The sequence below is a fragment of the Heliangelus exortis genome, chromosome 4, assembly GCF_036169615.1.
Source record: "Heliangelus exortis chromosome 4, bHelExo1.hap1, whole genome shotgun sequence".
NCBI classification, from domain to species: Eukaryota; Metazoa; Chordata; class Aves; order Apodiformes; family Trochilidae; genus Heliangelus; species Heliangelus exortis.
In genome coordinates, this window is record NC_092425.1 from 43,407,151 (window position 1) to 43,432,836 (window position 25,686).

Genomic DNA, 25,686 nt, shown 5'->3' on the forward strand with positions numbered 1-25,686 from the left:
TCAGAGATAAAGAAATCAAACAGTAAAGCTGAGTGACTGATTATCAGATTAACAGAGCAAAGCCCAGTTGTTACAGTCTCTCCTCTAAATGAATGAGTACTGTAGCCTGAACTGAACTTCAATGTTTCTATGAGTGAAACTGCCATCTTATAAAGTAACTTGAAAAATTTTCATTTCCAATAAGAAGTTTTGTCTTACAGAGTAGAAAAATTATTCAAGTGCCAGTATTGCTAGTGTAGCATTATCTGTTCAGTTTTAGTTGTAATTCTCGAGCATGTTTATAGAAGAATTACATGCTTTATTTTTCAAATATCTAATATTTGTATAATTTTGGAGTTACTGTGTCCAACTATAGATTTGATTTTTCTTTTCTGTTTGTTTCATTGTAAGATTGTACTTGTCCTTTCTGCATTTCTAGATATCAAGACAGCAAAAGCAGAATTTTTAGCCAGTCCTCCATGGTTAAGAGATCACTTAAGCATCAGATGGGTTTTTAGACGAAATAACTAACCTGTCAGTAGATAAATGGCCTGATACTAATATGTTGTCTGTTTTTGTTTTTTATCAGGCATTTCTAGTGAGATCATACTGAGGCCTAAAGATATTTCTCAGGAAGAACTCTTAGATATGACTGCAAAACTCAACAAGGATCCAGCAGTTAGTGGTTTATTAGTTCAGCTACCTCTCCCAGGTAGGTGACATCTTTTGTCTCACTCCTCAGATACAGTCAATGTAACAGGATAGAGTTGTACAATTTTGGATAGCAAGTGCATCTTAGTGACATATGAAGCTCTTGAAAAAGGAAATGCATAATGAAGGATTATTGTGGTGTTAAATTTCTTGTTGCATAACAAGAAATAGTAACATAATAATAACATAAACCTGGAGGCTTTTTTTTTTTTAAACAGAAAAGCAAGTTAAATTGTGAGAATCATTTATTGTCAACCTTGCCTTTTTTTGAGGCTCAGTCAGTCTTATTTCAAGAAATTTACCTCCACCCACACATTTTGGTTTGGTTTTGCTTTTAATACTTTGCATTATTTCACCTTGTGCTCCCAGACCTCTGCCATATTTCCATCCTCTGCATCATGCCAAGTTATGGTTTCCAGAGAATGATTCCAAGTTTTGCCTTAAATACTTATTTTCTATACTGTCCATAATATTCCTGGTGAACTTTGTGGTAATGTTCCAGTAGGTTCTACTGTATTCTAGGGTTTTATTTCTCCTCTTCTAATGTGTAATAGTCTTACTAAAATATCCCTTGGCAGTGATAAAGCTTGCAGTTTTATCTTTTTGAAGCTTTGTTTCTAGGTAAGCTCTTAATTCTCACTCTTATTCCTAGTCTTGATCTTCACGTTCAGACAGTTGTAGCTGCTTTTATTTCAGAGCAAATACTGGGGCAGGTGCTGAGTGTTCCAGAGGAAGAGCTGCTTTGTATTCCCAGGAACATCAGCGTTCCTCATGAGAAAGTTCAGTGCTTTGTGTTAGATGAATGAAACCTGACACTTGGTGAAAGAAGTTGGCCACAAGGTGGAAGTACAACGCAAGTAAGGACACCAAGGAAGGAGCTCTGGGAGGTGATGGAATGTGGTCGGTTTACCTTGATGAAGCATCTCTCCCTCTAAGAACAGACTAGGGCAAACAGGTAGTGTAGCATTTTCATTTCGATAGTGTAAACTCATGCAAAAGATGGAGCAGTGACAGCCTAGGGATGGACAGCTTTTGTCTGAAGCATGTAGCAAAGTATACACTGATCCACTGCACTCAAAATCCACTGTTGTGTTCCCCAGAAATGGAAGGTGTCGTGTCACTTGTCTTACTTGTGTGGGTAGTCAGTAAAATTGTTACCTGCTTCTTACAGAAATGCATTTTTTCTGTGTGGAGGAGATCAGGTCATTACAGTCTGCTCTTGAGCTCTCTGTCCTCATCAATACATAGTACAACAAGAAACTGAAGACTGGAAACAGAGTGCATTTAAAAACTCTTCCCATATTGCATTGTCTGTAAAGTTAAATATGCAAGTTATGGACTGAAAATGTCCAAGAAGTTCTTTCCATGATAGATATTGGATACAACTGATAACTGAGTTATTTTTTTTTTTCCTGAAGGAACTTCAGAAATGAAAGGGCAGAAAGCTGTTAGCTTTCCAAAATTCTTTTGATTTGCATTGTAATGGAAGGAGACAAAGCCTAGAACCTGTGAAAACTTTTAACAGTGGAGGCTGCTGATTTCAGAGTTGAAGTTGTTGTATGGGGTTAGTAAACCCCACAGAGGGTTTTTTTTGCAGTAAACCACACAGAGGTGTGGCTTGTAATCAACATTGGGATAAAAATAGAAGCAGAAAATAGCTTTGTTCTCTTTCACTTTTTTGAGCTGGAACAACATAACTTTTAGGATTGTCACGTTTACCCGAGGGAAACCTCTAGTGTTCTATAGGTTTTGTGCAGAGTTTCCTGTGTCTTTTTAAAGTTACCTGAAAGATGGCTGTGAAATGTTAGATATTTATTTGAGACAGAATATGAAAATCTGTTTCTTGGCTGTAAGCAGCAAAGAAGTATGAGACAAATGAGTACAAACCCAATATCCCTCTGTTGTGACAGAGTGTGCCTGCCCACATGTGGCCTGCTGTGCTGGAACTGGATGTTAAAATCCAAGCTGTGTCTATACAGCTTCTCCAAATTATTTCCAGGGAGCTCATTGTTGCTGCTGCTGAACAGCTTCCTCTTTCTTCCTTGTCCATGTTTCTTGATCCATGGGGTATGTTTGCAAATCTCTACTGGCTGAGTTTTTATTTTCACCAGTCTTCCCTTTGGGAAAGCAGTCTGTATTTTTTGCATGTCAGCATCAGAGGCACACGTTGTTTATTGTGTAAATCAGGGTTTCTCTGTGTGCTTGTCAGAGCAGCTGGGCAAGGGATGGCCAGTGTTGTCTTTCAAGTTTGGTTAAGAAGTGAAAGCATGAGTGCAGAGAACTGGGCCATGGAGAGTAGCTTGGAGCAACAGCACAGAAGTTTGTATGAGTATCAGTTGAGAGAAGACTAAGCATGTTCTAGGACACTGACTGTAACAGAACTAAGAAAATAGTTTGTTCCTTTGAAAATAAATGAAGCCATCTGGGGCCAACTGGAAACAAGCCAGGAAAACACATTTCTTGAGGCAAATAAAATCTTCTCATTATGTAACATAGTAACTGCTTGTATAGTTTAAATTGGTTTGTTTGTTTGGGCATGGCCCGCCCAAGATGATGTTTCAGAAGTGTCTCTGGTGCAGAAGGGAAGGTGTCCCACTCCGTCTGGTCACAGGCCCCTGTCAGCCTGCTTGTCCCCAGCTCTGCAGCTGGGTTTCTTCCCAATGCTGTGCCCGTTTTTGAAATTCTGCAAATCGGCTTTGAGTAGGAGAAAAAAAAGAATCCAAGTAAAGCATGATTATTATTTTTTTCCTTTTACATAAACATATGAATTACCATGTCTGTGTCTGGAATCTGAAGAGAGCAGTGAGGAGGTGTTTGTCAGAGTAGTGTTGTGGCCTAGCCCAATCACAAGGAAAAGAAGGGCTGCCAAGTCTTTGGTGAACAACCAACTTGCCTAAGGTTAAGAAATTTTCTTTTGCAAAAACTGTTTAATTGGTTACTTCAACTTTATTTCTTCATTGTTTGGTTTATTTTTTTATTCCCCAAGTTGTCATAAAACAAAGTTATGGTTATGTTCAATCTGAAGTAGGCTAGTTTGACTTCTAGGAGACTCTTTCAGCAATGTTCTGAATATCTTAATTTCCACAAGCTTTTCTAACTGGGACTCAGAAGGAAACTTCCTCTCATGAGAAAATTGAGAACTAAATAGTAAATCATAACAGTCTTGTTTAACTCTAGGTTTTTTTATTAAGTCTTCTGACAGATTTCCACGTTTTAAGTAAACATGGGTGTCTTTGAATTAGCTAGCTCCTTATAATGAGAAAACACAGTATGCCTAAGTACAGCTTAGAATGCACAAGCAACTCTGAGGTGTCTTGCTTAAGCCTTTATTTTTATAGCTACTAAGTTATCATTCTCTGCTGAGTATCAGCCTGTTATATTTTGTCTGAATATGTTTATTAGCAGGGGCACAAACTGTATCGTTTAGCTTTCAGTAGAGGACTTTAAAAGGTGAAGTCGTGATTTCGACCTTTAGAGGGGGAGTGTAGATTATTCATAATGAATAACAATAACCACCCTAGCTAGAGCAGACTTGTGTGCTTCTCTGTGGAAGGATTCCAATGGCAGTGATGACTCCTGACAAGTGGAAGCAGCTCTCATGTGACAGGAGTGTGTTTCCTAGATCACATCGATGAACGATCCGTCTGTAACGCTATCGCTCCTGAGAAGGATGTGGATGGGTTTCACATCATGAACATCGGGCGGCTGTGTCTGGATCAGCCTTCTGTAATCCCTGCCACTGCTGCTGCTGTCTGGGAAATCATCAAACGCACAGGTACGAAGCTCAGCTGCACTCAAACTCCTCCCTTCTCAAAAAATGAATCAGGTTGGGTGTCGGTGTCAGTTATCTACACACATTGGGCTGGATGAAGAACAAACATTTACAGGATTAATCTAAATAATACGGGGGTGCCAAGTAGATGAGATCTATTACTATTTGATGAGGTGTAGACAGTAGTCCATGTAGAGTACTTTACAAAACAGTGGTAAATTTACTTTTCTGTATATTATAGTGCTGCAAGGGACATTCTATGTTACTGCTGTCCTGATTATTTATCAGAGTGGATGTTGAATACACAAGTTCTTGTGGGGGAAAGGGAAGAACAAAGAACAAAAATGGGAATATTTAGTTCAGTACTAGAAGGGGAAAATAATGCATGTGCATTCAAAAGTTGTCATAATATACAAGTTGTTATTGGTAGACATAGAAACTTCCATTTCCCTTGTGGTCAGAGAACAGAAATTAAATTCCTCCAGAGTATGATTCAGATAGCCAGAATGAGTTGGCAGTTTGGTTTCTTCAAGGTGAAAGCTGAAAGTTGTTTTGTGGATTCATCCCTCAAGTTCAGCCTTGTGCATTTTCAAGTCATGTTGATGTCAGCAGTCTGCAACAGCAGACAATTATATCTTAGGGATTAGGGAGAAGGGTTTTTTTTTATCAAAGTAGCAGAAAACTTTTTTTTTCCTCCTATAAGGAATACAGACATTTGGAAAAAATGTTGTTGTAGCTGGAAGATCTAAGAATGTTGGAATGCCTATTTCAATGCTTTTACATACTGATGGAGAGCATGAAAGGCCTGGAGGTAAGTCCATGAATGTTGTTTTAATTCAGATAAATAGAGAGATTTTGTCTCTTGTGCAATGTTTGCAATGAGTGCAAAGGAAAAAAAATTGGTAATGTATTTCCTGGCCTGTTGTCAAGAAAGCAGTTTCTAGACTCAGCTTTATCTGGTGTAATGGCATCATTTTGAAACAACTCCTGTTTAAACATGGTTAGCACTAAATGTTGAGGATAATGCCTGCTGCCAGCTGCAGAGAGGTTCATGAGATGTTTATACAGAGTACTATAGCTGTATGCCATATCCTCATGCTTGTGTAAGATTAATTTCAAGTTTTTCATACACAGACGTGTGCATGCATCTATATTCACATACACACATATACATATATATACATAAATATGCCATGATCCTTGTGTTGAGCTGTGTTATTTAGGTGGTTATTATGAAAATATCCAAATGACCAACAGTGTAACTTTTCAATGGGAGCTCTATGATACATGTTAGCCTGGGGGATTTTTCTGCATTATGGTTCATATCCCTCTGGAAATTGGGGTTGTAATGGAAATATTTTTAAGTAATTCTAATTACAGAAGCATGCATGTGCTGCTGTAATTGTGCTGGAGCAAGAAAAACAAATGTAATTTAAATATAATACTGCCCTTTTGCAACTTCATTTTGATGTTAGAAACTGCCAAGGTGGTGTGCACAAATGAGGTAAACATGAATGTTTAATCCCAGGCTTATTTAATATGAGTGGACTGAAATCTGTTATTAATATAATAAAACACTAAAAGCTTCTTACTAATCATAGAGTTGGTTTTTCCATTGAGCCTCTGTGGGAAAGTTGCTATTTGAAACTTCTCTCAGTGTTTGAATTGTAATTACCACTGGTGCATAGTTCTGGTCTCATCCCCATTCCCATGAAAATCAGCAGCATTTTTGCCATTTGCTGCACACGTTGGGTTATGTGTGTTCCTGGCAGTGCAGCTTGGTGTGTGAAACAGCCTTTATACAGCATAGAGTTGCCTTGCTAACTACTTACATGTTTGTCAGCTGGAAACAAAGAGACTTCGTGACCTGTGATTCTTTCAGCATCTAGTTACAAAAGCCACAGTAGTTGCAGGGTTGGGTTTTTTAGCTGTAACTAAGTAGTGTCTTGCATCTTGCAGCTTTGGAGTTAGGTTAAGCCATGGCTCTGTTTGGTTCACTTGCATCCTGATTTGTAGCTGTTACTTGACTGCCTGGTAGCGTGACATGTTCTGGGGGTCTGATCTGCTGGTTTGTTGGCCTGTGAAGGTTGTTGTGCTCTGAGTGCAGAGATAGCCTTTACTTGACTGGCAGCCCTATTTACTGGCACTGATGTCATGTAGGCTAAGTATTCTGTGTAGGGACAGGAAAACATTTACATATTCCCTTACCAACAGTGACACTGGACTCTAGATATAGAAAAGTTAACTCGTTGAAGTTACCTTTGCTTATTCTGAAAAAAAAAGGGTCTTTTTAAAGTAGTTTTTTCTAGCTTTCCTTCCTAGCAGGTGGTCGTAGACAGTATAAAGCAGCTGGCATTGAGAAAACAAAGGAAAATTTGTATTTCCTTTCTCAATAAATACCTTTGGGGTAGTCAGGTACAGTTACCATTTCTGACTTAGATTGGGCTGTCCTTGACTTGTGCATTACCTTTCTTCTGTGTTTCTGCTGAACACGAGGCCAGCCTGGATGGCACGTGCAAAGGAAGGCAGGCTCAGTGGTGGCTGTGGGAGTTTCTGGTTGTGTGGTGGCAAAGAAGAAACTGAAGGCAGCTGGGACAAAGCTGAGACAGTGAAAGAGTATGCATGAAGCTAAAGTATAGTGAAATCAAGGAGGTGGTGCTAAAGGAATGATTGGAAACGTAAACCTAATGAAAATAAATGGAGTAAGTCTTTTTACCAGTTAGCTTAGTGCTAAGAGCAGGGCAAAATCTGTGTTGTGATCAGACACGCCTGTCAGTGTACAAGGTGAGGGAGCTTTAGTAAGTGTGTTCAGTTTCTAAGTGAAATGTCTTTTGGAGTGTAATATGTCAGAGGTGCTAATTTTACTTTTTACCAAACAAAAGTGGGCTTTCCTCTTAAGCATATGTCTAGAACAATTTTAACACGTTCTACAAATGAAGTGGGAGCTTTTTTGTTCTTTATTATTATTCAGTGGGATGGGGACCAGACAGGCCCTACAAAGTGCTAGAGAAGAACTTCCTCAGGTTATCAGTCAGGGTTTTATTAGCAATTGAACTGATTTGATTAAATCCTTTTTATTGAGAAGCAATGCAAAGTGTGTGTTTGGTATTGTTACAGGTTTTAGCTGTTGTTATTTTACAGATTATGAACAAAACTGAAAAGCTGGGGTCTGTCTTAATCAGTGATGTTTTTAATGTACAAACTACAATGTCCTGCAGGTGGCAATATCTGATCAGATCAGAAAACTATGTGAACACTTAAAACCAAATTGTCTTGTGTAGGCAGGTCAAGAGACTATCTCTGTTTTATAAGCCAGTGAATTGACTCAGCAGTAACTCACAGAATCTTAATTGCTAAATATATTCCTCTTCTTTCAGCAGAAGTAGCAGTATAAAAATAGTTGTTAATTTTCTGTTTTGGCATGATCACAAATAAATGGAAAACCTACCCTTTCTGAGGTGTCTGTAAGCTTCTGGACTGCTATTCTGAAGGTAGGGGCTTTTTTTTTTTTTTTTTTTTCCCCTTAGCCCTCTTCCCCCTCACTCTCCCACTTCTTTCTGTTTTTTTCCTTTCCTTTTCGGTAGTGAGAACAGTTACTTAATTTCAGGAGCTGACTACAGACATTGCTTACTAGAATTTTGATGGGAAAATAACACTAATTTTATTTCTTAATTAACTGATTAATTTAGCATATTATCAGTTGGTTTTTCTCAGCCTCTCTGCTGAGTACAAGATAAGAGATCAAAAGAATCTCATATATAATTTTGGAATTAATTATTGTGATTTTGGACAAGACAGCCTTCTGCTTAAAATAGGTATCAGAAAATATTTTTTCATTCAAGACTTCTTTTCCAGAACACAGGGACAAATCTATTTGCCTTTCCTGTGTGAAGGATGTCCCTTCAGAGAATCCCTAAGTTTTAGTGGGATTGGTAGAGCATTACCCCAGAAAAATAAAGTGTATCATGTCAAAGAATAGGTGTAGTTCTTCAGCAGGGGGTGAAGTGCTTTGGTACTAATACTTATTTGGAGAATGAGGCCTCTGAAGAAGGAAAACTCTGACTATACAGTCTGTGTGCTGCTCACTTGAGTATGGACAGACAGTATGGACAGACAGTATGGACAGACAGTATGGACATGGCCAGTGTAGCCAGGAGTCAGCAGCTGGAGCCACGCTGCTTCAGGTTAGCAAAATGAGGAGTATCACTGAGGAGTGACACTTCAGTCCTGTTCCAGTTGTTTTGTCTGTGTGTTGTTGTTTCACTACCCCAAAGGTATTCAAGGAAATAAGCTGCAGGAATCTTGATATGCAGCTGGGATATGGCTCTCAAGAAGGGTTACAACAGAGATGTGTTGGAGGCAATTAGCTGTCCCAGCTCTCGATGCACTTCAGTTCTCATTGGTGAGAGACTTCTAAATTCTGGCAGCTCACCTTATTTCATGGAGTTACTTGTGCACATCTGTATTTTTCTCTTCTTATCTGAATATGTCTTGATCTCATTCTCTTTGAGGAGACAATGCACTGCAGAGACTAATGGAGAAAAGGGATCAAAGATGAGGAGAAAGAGCAGAGAAGTCAGATCACAGACAGGTTGAAGATGAAATGCTTGAGGAAGAGAGTTAATGAGACAAGAGGTACAGATTAGATCAGTCAGACACATTCCAGAGGAAGCAGATGTGGTGCTAACATCTGAAGTCACAGAAACTTTTAGCTTAATGGTTAACAACATGACCTTGGAGTCTGTGATGAGTAGAAGGTAGAGATGAGAGGATCTAACACCTGAACTCTGTGTGGTATGAATAGTTGACAGGGACAGTATTGGGATGAGTCTCCTTTGATAGCTTTGTTTTGCTGCTGGGTTTTTTGGGCTGCCCTTGAGGGATCACCGTGCTTGCTGCTGGGTGCAGTATCAGACTTCAGTCCTTATCCCTGTGACAGTTGGTATTGTGTGGATGGGTCTCTTCTCAGTATCTCTGGCAGACAGCACATGTTTTTTCATGTTTTACTAGAAGGGTTCATGTGTAGCTTCTTGCCAAGAAATGTGCATACATGCAGGAGCAGGCCCAGGTCTTTTGAGTTTGCCCAAGAGGATGTGTGCTTCTATTTGTGATAACTTCAAACACTTCCTGCTCTGGTGTGAAGGTTCAGCTGTTTTTGTTTTATCAAGAGACAAGAGATGGTGGGACAACTGCAAACATCTGAGCACCTTGTTGCCCAGTCTTTTCCATTCCTGCTATATTTGAGCTGCCTAAAATGAAGGCTTGGAACGTTTTAAGGGTGGGGAATTATATATGCATTGGATGCATTGATTCCTTAGGTGGTTATGGTCATAAACAGTCTTGGATCCAACTGATTGGAATTTTGTAAATCCAGCTTTACAGTAGAACACTACTCTTAATTGTGTTCCACACGTATATTCCAGACTGCCTCTCCTTGATGAAATTGGACAGTGCTCTGCTTGAGAGAGTTGCTGTCTGACCATTGCATTCTGTTATTGTCAGCAGGGTTTCCAAGCAAAGACCCTTGGCCCAAGAGTGTCCTCCTTGTTGTAGCTACTAGACTCATGCTCTACACAGTCAGACCCTACAAAGAGTCTGAGTTGTCATCTTTTGTTGTCCAGATAATCAGTTGTGGGAACACCAGTATGAGAGTGTGCACTTCACTGAACTTGAATTAACAGTTATTCCTTGACCACTCAACATAGGTCAAAAACACTGGCTAAAACTAAGCTTGGAGTTGAGGGAAATGCTGTTATGAAGTTGTCACATGCACAGGGAAGGCTCTGCTCTGCTTTCTTGTCTGTACAACCACGTATCAGTGGAGGCATCTGGGGAGCTTCAGGACAGATGAATGACAAAGATGGTTGAGGACAAGGGTGGTCTTGTCCTTACAGCTTTAGTTTGTTGCAGACAACTAAATGTTATGGCACACTATACACATTGTGCTTGATGAGGTAGACACTGGGTTCCATGCTGGGTTTGCTCTGCATAATTTCACTAAACATAAAGAAGCTGATGAATGAGTAATCCACAGTTTATAAATTATTTCATCTTGTGAGAATTTTTAAGAATAAATATTTTTCTGTAAATGAACAGCAAATGTTGTGAGTGTTCTGCCTCTTCTGAAATAAATTATGCATCCCAAGATAAATCTGATAATAGTCTGTACTGTTGTTAATGTACCAAAGTAGGTAATTTGCACCTGGGAGTGAATGCCCTGCAGATGTTACGTATGTGACAATTAATCAATAACCTCTTGCATTTCAGGTGATGCTACAGTGACCATTACTCACAGATACACACCCAAAGAGCAGCTCAAGATCCATACCCAACTCGCTGACATCGTTATAGTAGCTGCAGGTAATACGAGTTGTTAATGCTCCAACCACAACACTTAAAACCTAAAAGGAGACTTTGGTGCCTATGCTGGTGGCACTGCTAACTATTTCACATTTCACCAAATAACTGGTGCTGGTGCTTGCTGAGGGTGTTGCAGTAGGTAGGATTTCTTGTTGTAAGAAGAGCAAGTGATTGGCTCTTTGTTCTTGCCCTTCACATTTGCAGACTCATAAACTGTTTCTAGTCACATGTGACACCTTTCCCTTAGGGAGACTTTAGAGTGAACTCGAGATTGGGAACCAGTCAGTGCATAGTTTATACAGGTATAATTATGTAAATTAAAACATTCTCTCTGCAGTGCAAAAATCATGAGTCATTTAAATTTTGATAGGAGGGTTTCTTTAAATCAGCTGGAGGCTGCATTCATAAAACAATGGTATCATTCCCTTGCTGTTACAATTAAGGGCAGCCTTGCCAAATTAACTGGTAGTTTTGGTGGCATTTGTTACTAATGGCTGAATTTTTATTTTATTTTTTTCTTTCACAGTTATCATGTAAAGAGGAAGAGAATAGAAATTACCTAGAGGAAGAGGCCTCAAAGATCAGTTTCTATAATCTTAAAGCAATGTTTTGAGAAACACTTGTAGTTTGATTAGTCTAGAACAAAGAAACAAGCAGAACTCTACTTCTGAGCAAGCTCTGTTTTTTGTTTATGGGTATTATAAATCGAAAAATGAATTAATTTTTAAAAAAACAACACAGTTCACCTTCCTAAAAACCATGGCAAAATTCTGTGTCCTCTGAGTTCTCATGGTATCCTCCTGTTCTTGTACCATTTGGGAAGATTACATGAGGATTGTGTCTCTTCTCCTTCCTTCCTCCCTCTTCATCATTCTCTTCACCAGTGTTATTTTCTAGATGAAGGCAGATAGGTACCTCTCAGGAGCTCATCACTTCCTCTTGCTTTGGGACTTAACTGCACTAACTCTTTCTCATGCCAGTTCAGAAACAAGCAGCAGCTGGGTTGTCTCACAGGTGTTTACTCAGCTGTGGGCCTGAGCAGAACTCACAGGAATGTGTGTGCTACCTGGAAATAACCTGGTAACTAATGCTCCACATTCACTGCTTCCAGTGAGCTCATCACTTCTGATTTTTATGCTGGACATAGTTTGTCATCAGTTAGGCTTGGAGTTAAGCGGTTCAGTAGCAATTCAGCTGTGTTTGTTCTTCACATTGTTTTCCTCATGTCATTTGTAACAAGAGCATGATACATCACTCATGACACAACATGAGATACATTTGGAGTGATGAAAAACCTCCCGGGTCGGGTTGTGCAAACAGTGTGCAGCCCGGCCCCAGTGGGTGCTCTGGGGAAGATGACACTTTTAGAAAGGTGGAATCTCTCCAAGGTTCCTCTTGTTACTTGAGAACTGTGTATGTTGAGCCTTTGGGATCACACATACCCTGGAAATGTGTGACCTGTCCAGTGAGTGTTAAAAAAAAGGTGACTTCTACCCTGCCAAATATAAGCAACTGCTGTCATAGGGCACTGTGCAAGACATGCAAATAGGAAATGGCTTTTTCTGTGTGTCTGCAGAGAAGAGCAAGGTTCCTGTTCTCCTTTTCCTCTTCCCATGGAATACTTCAGAAGAGATGGCTGCTTTCTGGCTCCTGGTGTGGTGACTTGTCACAGTGTGTCCATTAATTCTGACAGGGTGCTCTGTCTCTGAGGAGTTTTTTGTCACTTGCATTCATGGCTTTTGTAGTGCTTCAAATCATGTGATTCTGTTTTCATTCCTGACTCTGAGAATACCCACCTTCATATCTTGTCTCTTGTTTGCCCCCAGCCTTGGGGCCCTGGTTTTTCTGCCTATTTTGATTGTAACTATCCCTGCAGTTTATTGCTTCCCTCTTGTTCCCTCCCAACTCCTTGCATCATAAGTTCCAACAATGCTGCCCCTGCCCAGCCTACCCCTCCCTAAAAATCTGTGTCTGCTTCCAGGTGGAGCTTTTGAACTCTTTCAATACCACTCAGCTTCTGCATTTCTAGTCAAAGTGTGGTGTTTCCTACTAAGCACACCCAGTACTTTGCATCCTGCTGTAGCCTTTCTGATCTTTGCCCTCTGTCCCTGCCCATGCAGACATCCCACAGGGGCTGTTGGCTTTACCATCAGCTCAGACCCCTTGTAGAAGAATTAAATGCAGCTTTACCTGTGGTGCTAATGTAGCCCCCCCAGCACCTCCAGGGTGGCTGCAGGCAGCCTTTGACTAGTCAGCCTTCTGCTAGCTTGGCTTTTCAGTCTGCCTTGAGAGGGAAGACTCACCTGCCCACCAGGTCTGGAGAGGGGGTACTGAAGCAGAGGAACAGAGGTGCCAAATACCAGCTGAAGTTCTTCTGGGACTACTTGTGCTGTCCCTCAGAACAGGATCTGTGGTGCTCTGCTATAGGAATTGTGGGGTTGTCAGACACTTCTATTCAGAGAGTGGCTGGTTAGCTTTCTCAGCAATTGGCTATTTTACAGTCCTAGTACCTAATCTGGGTTAGGGCTTTGTTTTCTCTTTGTCTAAAACATGATTAATAATTTTTTTACAAAAATTACCAGTCAAAGCTTTTTCTTATATTCTTCAGCCAGTGCATTTTAGGAATAGCTTCTGTAATGCTTATCTCTTCCCACTTGGTATGTAAAGTAGGCTTAAATAAATAAATCTGCTCATTTGGTTTGGGGGTTAGTTTATTTGTTGCTATTAAGTATTTGGCCTATTATCAAACCATTTTACAAAGGGTGTAACTGTGCAGCTTCCGTTAATATGCTTCCATCCCTATCACACACAGATCATTTACCCCCATAAGGCTGAGGCATTATCCAATTACCAGCCAGCTTGCAACTGATTGCACAAGAGTGTGATGAAGTAGATGCAGCCAGATGTTATCAACTGGCATAGGAAAGAATTTGAGGTCTTGGCTTGCTCAACATTAGAAGCAGAGTTTCAAGCTTGTGTCCTATGGGGGAGTGAGAAATGGCAAACAAAAAAGGTTCTTGTAGTGCCTGTATCTAAATGATGAGCTGGCTGTCATCCAGCACTTGACATGAAGCCAAAGCCCTTGTACACCAGCACTTGCCTCCAATAAAACTATCCTCTTGAACTATGTGGATTGGCTTTCTTTTCCATTTTTTGTCCACCTGAGGAAAAGCTGCTTTGGTGGGGAGAAGGGGAGCTTGGTCGTCCACTTTGGAGTTAATCTGCTGTTGGGATGAACGTTCCTTGCAGAACAGAACTGGTGCAAGAAGCAAAGTGAGTGGGGTTTTAAAGTTGGTGGAATTTCCTGTCACTCAGAGCTCAAGGTTGCATGATAGGAAGAAAAGATAAGAGGTCTTTTAAAGTGAATACAGGGAAAAGATTACTGCTGTTTCAGGCTCCCATCCTTCACTCTTGAAACCAGTTTTGGTGATGGTGTTTGCTAAGTTTCAGTGGCTCATTTTGTAAGGATCACAAGAGACACAGCTTTGTCTTCTCATGAGAACCTTTGAATGTAGGAGGTCTTCCTGGTTCCCCTTTGCCATGTCCATGTGGAAATGGTAGAAAAACAGGGTGAGAATGGTCTTTTGAAAGCCCATCTGCTCCACACTAGGGCACCAAAAGTGTCATTTTGTATCTACTGGTTCAGTTTGCTTTTGCAGACCTCCAGTGACAGAGACTTCCATATTCTCAGACTACTTGCTCTATTCTTGTGGTTAAAAATTTCTGGAGAGTGCAGCAAGGGAAACAAGCTTAAGTTTATTGTTTTGTGTCGTATTGATCATGGACTTGGAAAGAAAAAGCAGTTCCTCTTTTTGTGCCAAAGTATCCTTGGAGGCTGTCATGAGCTCTAAAAGGTGAACTCCTTGCAGGTTCCTTGTAATCCTTATTGTTGTTGCTGTTGTGTAGAGATGTGAGCAGAGAGCTCAGAGAAGTCTGGCACCCACAGTGGCAACTTGGCATCCCAGCTGCTGTCATGTGTTGAAGCAATTAGGGCTCCTGTGTGTGTCTCCCAGTAGCGTGATGGTGCCTGTGTTCAGGTGATCTAATCCCAAATTCTTTTAATGAAAACTTACTGCCCAACCAGTTGTTTGTGGTCTGGCCTTTGGGAAGGTTAATTATTTGTATGTAAACATGGTGTCCTTGCTGCCTTTCTGTTGAATGTCAAATTATTTTTGATGCATTGCTCTTTTTTTTTTTTTATTCCCCCCAGTGGTACTTGAAATCTAAAATAATGTCTTCAAAGTTTTTTCCAGCTTTGTATCATCTGTACCTTGTGTCACTGCTAAATGATAAGTGTTCTCTACCATTGCACTAGTGACATTATAAACAAGCCCCTGGCTCTTCTGGTATTCCCTCTACCCATGCTCTCAGTTTTTGTAAAGTACCACTGGACCCTCTTACCTGGATACAATAACCCAACTGGTTTTCCACTTGGGGTGTTTTTCTTGCTCACTTATAAGAGGATGAAGCAGAGAAAGTTTTACTTGGAAGGCAGTTGCTTCTCTCCTACTGCTTGAGCTGATGCTGTTCATTATGACTAAATCTGAGTGGCCATTTTATTTTTCTTGTTGTCAGTCTGTTGCTTATAAATGATGGGAGTCAAAAACAAGATGGCAGGAGAGGTCATTCTCTCACCATGAGAGCATTTTTATTTTGTAGCAGTGGTATTTCATGCAGTTCATGTTCATTAGTTCAGTAACTGGGGGGAGTGCTTCACTAAACATGACAAGAGTAACACAGATCTGAAAGCAACAAATCAAGAAAATGCTGTGGAGGTAAGATACACAGCTTGCTTCAGGAGCTCACAAGTCTGGATCAGCACACCTCCTGTGATGCTAACAGTTTCTTGTGGCTTGCAGAGCACCTTTATCACCCAGCTTTACTTTGGAAAAGCTCTGAAAGGGACTTCCTTCCAGAAGCCAGCAAGTATTTCCTTCATTGAGATCAAGTTTATGATGGTTGCAGGTTTAGCTGAAAATATTTAGCCAGAGTCAACAAATATAATCTTATAAATACAAACTGTAGGAAGCAGGAATAGTTGTTTCCATTGTGAGATGTATCAAGAAGAATTCAAGTGAAAGAATTATCTTAAGTTTTGTGCAGAGATACATGTGCATGCACCCCCTTGATACAGTGTGAAACCAGTGACCCCAGACTACCTGGCTGTGTTAATCAAATATCCCTTGATGATTCCAGGTATCCCAAAGTTGATTACAACTGATATGGTCAAAGAAGGTGCAGCTGTGATTGATGTAGGCATCAACCATATCCACGATCCTCTTACAGGAAAGACCAAATTAGTTGGGGATGTGGACTTTGAAGGTCAGTGAAACACTTTATATCAACTTGGATAAATATATTGAGGTTTGTGGGATACATCCATTATAGATACTTAGAATAGCCACTGTCTCAAATCAGCACTTGCAGCAATCTATTTCTAATTTATTTATATAAATAAGAATGCAAACTATATGTCCATATATATGCTCTTAAGAAGTGGTGTGTTATATAGGAGAGAAAATGTTATGTTTAATTATGCATACCAACAATGTTTAAGAGATTGGGATGAGCTCTTAGGGCAGTGTGGTGGCAGAAGGTGCTTGTCTCCAGGTTTTTCAGTCCCTTATGAGTCTGTGAAGTGTTGCAATGGTAAGCAATGAAAACAGTTTCTGCTTTTTCACAAGTATAGTATCTCCCACTATTCATAGCAAATAGTATTTTTTCACAGCTTCTAAAGCCTCCTTTTATGCTCTCACTTTGTGCTTGTGTGAAATGATAACTTCTGCTTTAAAAGTATCTTTTATGCTAAGGTTTAACTTGGGTTCGTCTTAAACTGTTGAAAATCTTGGTCCAGGCAAGCCTATGGGATAAAAATTGGTGTTACATATTGATCTTTTAACGCTTAATGTCTTGCAGAGCAAGTTCACAATGTAACCTGATTAAATATCTCTGCTCTGGAGGAGTTCCAGACTGGAATAGCAGGATTGTTGCAGTTGAAAATTAAAGCTTATTGGCAGAGTTGAGTGTGGGAAGCTTAGACAGCATTTGCCCACATTATTAATGGCTCGAGTTCCTTATTTTGATAAGTATGAAAATCACCCACAGGGTTTTTTTTCACAGTTATTAACATCTTGGCTGGCATAATGTCTCAAAGCTTAATTATATTCAAAATGTTTCCAGCCAGCTGTATGTATTTGTAATTACATCACTCCCTTAGTTCCTGCTTCTTTCACTCACCATATGTGATACCTGTCTGCTAAAGTCAATGAAATTACCTGCAGGAGTGTAGCTAAGCCATTGTCTGAGCATGTGTTTGGAGATGTGTAACTGTGTGTGTACAACAAAGGTCCAGTAGAAAAAGACCTTTAGGATACAACCTGAAGCTTTTTGTTCTGTTATCCTGCCTGTATGATCACAAGTAAAAGGTGATATTTTCTGTGTTCAGAACTGCACTAAAGTACAGAGAATTATCATTATTATTTAGTTTGCTTTAGCAGGTGTGAGAAGGGAAAAGCTGTAACTTTGAGAAACATGAGATTGTAGCCTTTTTGTTTGTTTTTCTTTAACTGTGAGACCTTCTGAATGTAATACAAGTGTAGATTCAATGGCAGGGCCATGATTCAGAGTTTCAGCATTGCAGTGTATATGTCTCGTCATGTCTGCTGTGGGATGTTCTCAGGATTTTACCTGGGGGGAGGGAAGATCCAAAAAGGAGGGAGGAACTTCACCTTGGATTATGCCACTACAGTTGCAAGTAGCATTTCACTGAGCATTGCCAAAGGGAAATTGTTGTTGGTTCATTGGTATCGGTGAAAGTTTCACTAAATCTCTAACAACAAAAAAGCCCATCCCAGTGCATAGAGTTCTAAATACTGAAAAGTAATTCACCCTTGCCAAGTATTTGATTTGGCAGTTAGGAAATGGAACAAGCCAGTGTACTCGTGTAGTAAATCATTTTATCCTGTTTCTCCATTTGATCACTTGACTGAGTTCATATTTAAGCCAAAGTGGAAAGGATTTTTGCAAGGTAAGGCTGAGTACATAAATTACTGTCAGGACATCCAGCACGTGAGGAGAGCAGAGTTTTAACTGGGCAGACAGAGGTTAAAGCTGATTTGTAAGAAGTGGATGGAAATTATTTACTTCACCAGGTCGTCTGGCTGAAAATTTCCCATAGTGGAAATTAGGATTAATAGGTGGGTGGAAACTGTTTTGACCTAGTTGTCATACCCTAGCAATTGAATGCCATGCTCTAATCTCTCGTGGGGGTAGCTTAGTCACCCAAGTTTATTCTTCTCTCTTTAACAACAAAAGAATGCCATTTTTTTCCCAATTATTTTTTTTTATTAAATTCAATGTAAGAAATGCCTGGAGGAAAAAAAATTCCTGCTGCAGGCCAAGAGAATTTGTTAGCTCCTCAAAAAACGACTTCTAAAGTTTGGAAATCTGTTCTAAAATCTGCATTTGTTGGAGCCATCTCCCCTCCCACTGTAGGCAGTGGAGCTGCATGTGGTTGCCTGCAAAGGGAACACACTTTGGCTCTCTCGTACACTCTGGAGATGAGAAGGAGCAACACAATTTAGTTGACTTTAAAAACTGTGACAGCATCAGACTTGCAGTTGTTGCTATTACAGCTGCTCTAATGGTTGGTTTGGGAGCAGTGGCTGGGACACCTCTCTGCTTGTCAGGCTTAACCATTTATTGTGGGCAAGAAGCCCAGGGTTTATTATGGAGTGCCTTGAAACAGTATTTGTGATTTTTTTATTTTTTTTTTTAATCTATTTTTCCATCCCCAAATCTCCTTTTCACTTTGACACTCCAAATTGTGCCCATATCAAAAAAGACAATTTTTTTCTTTTTGTCAGAATAGTTTACTGTGTAGTTCCAAAGCACCTAAGACAATAAGACAGGGAAATGTTGTGTATGTGGAGGCCAAATGCAAAGTGTTTGAGGTATCGAGCCTGTTATTCCTACAATATCTTAAACTGTGTGGGCATCTCTCCTTGTTATAACCCATGCAGCACATCCAGTGTACCCCTAATAATGTTAATAATATGCCAAAATATACAGTCCAGGAGGGGAGGTCTTGTAGCTTTTGGGAGCAACCAGCAGGAGGGTAGAGTGACCAGGAGGAGATGCAATGGCACCCTCTGCCAGCCCCACTTTAATTACTTTTGGGCAGCAAGTTTCAGTCCCAGAAAGGGAGAGATGTTTCTATGAACAGAGTAATGCATGTGTAGGTGTACTTGGCCTGGTTTTATAGGGCTTTTGTTGCCACAGCAATAATGCTAAGGGAGGAGGAGGGGTACAGGGACCAGGAACATGAAGTAAAGCAACAACTTGCACAGAGCATTTAACTGGGAACAGCTTTTTTTGGGTGGAGCAGCATTTGCAAGAGTGACTGGTAGAGCAGGGTAGTCACACATCAGTGCAGCAGGTAACTTTTGAAACTGGAAATGAGACCAAAGTGTACGGAAGTCAAGTGGGATTTGCTTTAAGTGCGATTTATATTTCTTTATGATTCCTCCTGTATCTTTTACCATCAGACAGGAATGATGGGGATTGAGTCTTTATTAGATGCCTCTAGAGAAAAGAAATTCTTTATATAAGGCCTTTGTGATATCATTGCAGTATCAATGGAGGGGGTTGTAAATGAGAGTTGTCCTTGTCTAGTTTGCAGCCTAGGCAATGCAAACAAGATCCCAGGAAACGGGTGGCACCAGGAGCAGGGAGGGGTTCCCAGTACTGAGCAGTGTCTCAGCAAGTGGGCAGTACCATCAAGGGCAGTGGACATGTATTATGAGTTTCTTTTGAGTGGGGGATAATTGTATATAGTGAGTGCAGGAGAAGCAGGGGTGTTGAATAGTATTAAGGTGAAGAGTGGACCAGACTCACTGATCACTGCTGCATAGACCATGTGCACGAAAAGGAAATAAACCAGTCGAGTGAGAAGGAGGGAAAGGTATCCTGTCCTCATCAGCTACAGGGCTCATGACTCCAAAGCACTCAGGCAAGTTGACGAGCTCCTGGAAACTCGGGCATGTGGCTGAAGAGATTTAGCAGCATCATCTCCTCCTGAAGTTGGTTGGTGGAGCTGGTGGTCCTGCAGCAGGGGTGGCTGAGTCCCAGCACACGGGGAGCACAGGCCCCGGGACAGCAGCCGCTTCTGGCGGGCGTTTGCTGCCGCTTTGCGTTCGGTGCGTTACCTTCCACGCTGAAGGTTCTCTGCAGATTATTGAATCCTTTCCAAATTATCTCTCTCTGTGGCTTTTCTAAACAGTGGTCGTGAAAATAGGAAGCGGATGCTCTAGTTGCTCTTGCTGTAACTTTTGTTGGTTAATTTCTCGGTTGGTTTTGAAGACCCGGAGTTCATTTTGCAATAAAAGTGCAGTCTGTGTAAACTTGTCACCATATTGCTGCACCACAGGTACCAGGGGATGTGTTGCCTGTTATGCTCCATTAGTGCAAGAAATAAATAAGAATGTGAGCGTGAGACTGTGACCCCCAGAAGGTCAAACTGACAGATTGCTGACTGGTGGCAGTAAGCTGCTGGGTGGCCAAGCCTAGGTGCTGCTCTGCAGAAGAGTATGTCACACAGGGGTCTAAGTAAATGATCTTTGATCCTGCATTTCTGCTGCCACTGTTATCACAAAGCTACAGAGATATCTCAGCCACCTGTCTGTGCTAATTAGCTGAATGCAAAGAAGCTGTTGTGCATAATTTTACACTGGATTTTTCTGCCCAAGATGGCTGTGTTGCTTGGCTTTTAGAGGTACTGGAGGAGGAAAGATGTATACACTATTAGAATTACAGCACTGGGCATAAGCCTTTGGTTTCCCTTCATATTGTTGTTAAAGTAGCTGCAGTAAGAAAGATAGGGTTAACATGAAAAAGAAGGAAACTGTGAGTAATGTGGTAGATGCTTGCTGGTATCCAGGAATACCAACTGGGAATGTGCAAACTGGAATATGGAATATCTCCTGGGACTGCTGGCCGTGTGATTTGCACTTATGCAGTGCTGCAGTGATCCTGAGTAGCTTTATGGGCACTAGGAAAGCTGTGTGGAAACAGTGCTTAGGCAGGAATTACTCTGCATCACTTAATGAAGATGCACAAGACCCAGAAGTGCCTTCAGGTTGAGACTTGCCCTTGGTTTGTGTGATTAACCCTATTAGGTGTCTGATGTCCTTAGCTTTAAAGGAACCTAGGAATGAAGGGCTGTTTCCAAAGCAGTGGATCCTGTTTTTCAAGGAAACAATCTACATTTCATTTCTTCTGAAGAATCAAAGGAAGATTTTAAGGTTCTACAGAAGCTGCAAAATAGCAGCTCCTCCCCCATAGGCACTTCATTTGCATCCCAACATTTTCCAGATTGGCAGAGAGATGCCTGGGAGAGCAGCATGCATCTCCAGGCAGCACTTAGAGCTAGGAACAAAGTTACACTATCGCTCAGAAGCAGAAACAAGGAGCCACCAGTGCTGCATATTACCTGGTGACATGAGATGGACCACACTGGAGTGCTGTCCTGGAACTGTGCTCTGCTCTACTACACTTCCCAAGGAAAAGAGAATCTGTTTACATTTTTGAGGACCAAGTTATTTTTCCCCACTTTGGTCACTGCCGCTCATCTTGGAAAACTGCATTCCCTGTGGCTCTAGTTCTCTTACAGAAAGAAACTTAGCAGATGGTAGTGTCCCCAGCACAGACACCTGTTGTTCATTTTAAAATCTGGATCAGGTTTTGTGGATAAGCCCCCCAGGTGGTTTTATAGTGACTGGTACAAAATCTGTCTTCTGCCAGAGTGACCCACAGGGATTTCTGTAATGATAGAGCATGGGGAGAGAAATTCCCCAGCAACTTGTGAAAAGAGTGCACTGCATGTTTCCTGCTGAGAACAGTTACTAACAGTAGAGGCAATGACTGTTGAACACAATACTAATGAGAAGGCTTTCTCTGGGTAAGGCAGGGTCCCTTTGTGGATTGTACCTCTTGGCAAGTCAGATAGGAGTCGTTTGAATAAAACCTCAAGAAGAGGTATGTAACGTTGCCATGGAAACAGACTGATTTCAATAAGAGATGCCTAAAATATTCCTAATTACGGTGTTTATTTGAGTTGTGGGTACATTTCAATAACTATGACATATATCTGGGAATTCTTAGTAAGTGTATTAACCATAAACACCAATCTCAAATGGTGGGTAGTTCAAAGTAGTGTAACTATTAAAAAGACAAATTATTTGTTTGAGAATATTAATAATAACCATCACATGAAGTCTTAATTTGTTAAAATTTACATGTAAAAACCACATTGCAATTTGTTAACCCTTTCAAGAATTTTAACACTATATTTGGTGGTACCAGTAAACTGAGCAATTAAAACCCTCACAGTTTTAATTACAATCTGTTCTCAATGAGGTTTAACCTTTGGTTGTTCAGTGAGATACTCACTGTTCACTTCTGCAAGTGCTCTTGTTAGGTCTTTGCCTTGAGGAGTTCAGACAGTGGGTTTTTAATTTCATATACCCCACTCTTAGAGTCTAGGAAGTATTCTGGATAAAAATTAATGTCCATCTTTTCAAACTCTCTTGTAACATTTCTTTTTGTGAGACTTTGTTATTCTCAACAGTAAAGCACCTCATGCATTCAAGATGAATACACTTAAATCACTAGCAAGTTATTTTGTTTGTTCCAAAATCAAGGTGCCTGGTTTTCCACCCATTGATCTCTTCTCTCAGCCAGGTATAGGTCCTGTGCTGTAGTGACTTCAGTGGGAATATGTATGCTTGTGTCACTTATGCTTGCTCAGTTTTCTCCTGTGGATGTGTGTGTGCCTTTTTAAAAAAACAATGCTTTTAAAAGTGGGGTGTGAGTTTCCAAGAAATTATTCCTAAGCAAGCAAAAAAACCCCAGATGAACAAACAAAAAACCTCTCACGGTGGCATTTGAGAAAAAAACCCTCTGTAGTAATCCAGTTAGTAACACACCATTTGGCCTAACCATTATTAGCAAATGACTGCTCATTACAGGTTGTCATGCAATGAATTCCCAGCCAGTTGCTTGTAATGCCTTTGCAAGTAACCTGCAATTGCAGTGGCTTGCATTTTGCACAGCAGATAAGAATATCCAGCCAGGATTTATTGCTACATTACATTAATTCCTTGTACAAAGTGGCTAACTCAACAAGTGCTAATGCTTAAAGAAATAATCTGTATATATTTACCTCTTAAGCATTCAAAGTATATCCTAACTTTGGATAGTCTGATGTGGTTCATGGTTGGGGATAATTCAGCTGTAGAAGTTTCTTTTCTGTTTAAAACTTGGAGAATCATAGAATGGTTTGGGTTGGAAGGGACCTTAAAGTTCATCCAGTTCCAATCTCCCTGCATCCAACCAAGTCCAAGCCCCATCCATCCTGGACTTGAGCACTGCCAGGGATGAGACATCCACAACTTCCTTGGGCAGCCTGGACCAGGGTCTCATCACCCAAGATCTGCACCTGGTTCAGTGTAGGCACCCTGATGTTGCAGTGGGTATTTTGCCATCTGTTTTTTCCTTGAAGACAGTGCTCATTTTTGTTCTTTATCCATATTGTGAAGCAGCAAAACAAATCAATCAGGGAAGTGTTCTTTCTCCCTCTGTGGTTTTAAGTTCCCTCCTATGATGGTAGAATGTCTTTGTTAGAAGGTGCAAGCCAGAGGTGAGGAAAGAGGCTGAATAAGTGCCCTGACTGCTGCTGCTGTCCATTTGGATAGGTACAGCAGACTCTGTACAGTGCCTCTCCTCAGGAACACACACAGTTTGGGGCTCATCTCTTCACTTAAAGAATGAAATCTGTAGCTCTGCTGGCTATTTCAAGTGCAGCATTACAGCTGGCAGGTGGGGATGATGCAAGGCCCTGCTGCCTTCCTGGGGTCCTGCCCTTGTGTCACCCAGATGTTCCTGAGCCAGCTGCTCAGCCAGGTCAGTCAAAAACCATACCAAACCATACCAAAAGCACCAGGCAGCATTACCTTTCCAGCTGCCTGACCCCAGGCTGTGTGGGTGTGTGTTGCCATGAGGAAAGGGCACCCTGCTGCAGGTAGGTCAGCTTGGGCAGGCTGTTGTGAAACTGTGCCCCCAGAGCTAGCCCCTGGGTAACAGGACTCGGGGGAAGAAAACTGCCTTGCAGCCCCAGTCCTGACTCATTCCTGTCACCCCTGTGGCTGGAACGAGACTTCTGCCTGAACTTTTCCCATGTTCTCCAACACCTGCCAAGCTGCTGCCCCTTGTGCTCATTGCCAGCTAGGTCTGTGTGGGCAATTGAAGGGAAAAAGAATTTATGGAATATCCTTAGTCAATACCTTTTTCTCTTTTCTCTTAGAAGTGAAGAAGAAGGCTGGCTTTATCACTCCAGTGCCAGGAGGGGTAGGACCTATGACTGTTGCAATGCTTCTGAAGAACACACTCCTAGTTGCTAAAAAGCTCATTTACTAGAGCAAACGGGCTACCTTGGAAGAAGAATCCAAGTTGTTCTATTTATTGATATACAAAACATTTATTTTTTACAACAAAGATATTTATTTCTACATTGTATTTATTTTTTCATGTGAAGTATGGTAAACCTGACAGTTTACAAAATGTTAAAATACTTTGTGTTACCTCCTGCTGACTTATTGTGAGCAAAAATGAATTGGAGAATGCAGCCTATGCAGATAATGTTGGTGGTGATTTATTATTTCTGTGAAAATGAAGGACAAAACAGGAATTACAAATATACATTTGTCTGGGGATGGGGTACAGCTATCGAGATCTTTTAAGCACTTGGGAGCCTCAGTTTTAATCAAGCAGTATAAAAAATGTTTTAACATGCTAGATATCTTTTAAAAATATGGTTTGGGTTCTGAGGTCATGAAGCACTCTGGGTGTAGTTTAAAGTCTTTAAATATTTTAAACTGTTTAAAAGACTTAGAGGAAGCAACAGAAATCTTCAATTTTAAGGAGTGAAAGACTTGGTATTTTTGTTTCAGCTGCCAGGCAAGAATGTGGACATGGATGCAAATGTTCAGTACTTGTTTTAAAATAATGAAACATGAATGCTGGTGAGATCCTGACCCTAAACATGAGGAAGAGGTATGCATGAACAAGTAGCTAGAATTGAGGCCAGGATAATTTTCTTTCCACATCTGGATTTATTTGACAAAAAGTTTTGGTGCATAATACCCTCATCCCACCCAAAACCCCTGAATAGGTACCCAGACTGGATTGGACATAGATTAAATGGAATGTAGTTAAAACTACTGTGTATATACATTAAATGTAGTGGGGAGGGGTAGAGAAGGATAAGAAAAGCAAAAGCTTATCCCTGAAGAAGTATTTGGGTTGGAATTTTAAGTAATTTCATTATTTTATTTTCTAAAACTGCATGAAGAGCTAGTGTATTTTTTTTTTTTTTTTTTTAAGTCTATGATCTGCCCTGATGAACCCTTGACTACACTGTCTTGCAGGGGACTGTATGTAATAGTGAGATCAGTATATTTCTGTTCCCCAAAATTACAGTTCTGAGACTGTTCTAGAGCAGTCTCATGCAGTGTCAGATTTGAGTGGAGTTACTGAGACACGAGGGAGCTGAGTGTGCACTGCTGACATGCAGAGCCTACCCCAGTTCCCACTGAAGCCACTGGGAGCCGGTTTGGACTTTTATCTTCCTGGTTTTATCTCAGTTGGGATAACTTTGATTTATTTTCATCAAGAGCCTTGGGTGTTTGCCAGTAGACTATAGATAACTTGAAAGGGGAAGAAAAAAAAATTGTGGCTAAATACTACTGCTGTTAAACAAGAAAAAAAAATACACTTACTGTAATAAAGGCAACAAGATGGGGCATCAC

The 25,686-nt window shown here is 40.7% G+C and overlaps 1 protein-coding gene across 2 annotated transcripts in view; it reads left to right on the forward strand.

The window, feature by feature from the left end:
• The window catches only part of MTHFD2L (methylenetetrahydrofolate dehydrogenase (NADP+ dependent) 2 like), a 30,966-nt gene extending 5,281 nt beyond the window's left edge, over window positions 1–25,685 (forward strand). The window contains exons 3-8 of one of the 2 annotated variants that reach the window (XM_071744203.1): window positions 569–691; window positions 4,301–4,465; window positions 5,166–5,273; window positions 10,730–10,822; window positions 16,019–16,144; window positions 24,183–25,685. In XM_071744203.1, the coding sequence (XP_071600304.1) occupies window positions 569–691; window positions 4,301–4,465; window positions 5,166–5,273; window positions 10,730–10,822; window positions 16,019–16,144; window positions 24,183–24,295 (728 nt within the window). In that variant the 3' untranslated portion in view covers window positions 24,296–25,685. The remainder of the gene's footprint in view (window positions 1–568; window positions 692–4,300; window positions 4,466–5,165; window positions 5,274–10,729; window positions 10,823–16,018; window positions 16,145–24,182) is intronic. The other variant, XM_071744205.1, reaches the window with a different exon arrangement.
• Window position 25,686: the final 1 nt, after the last annotated feature.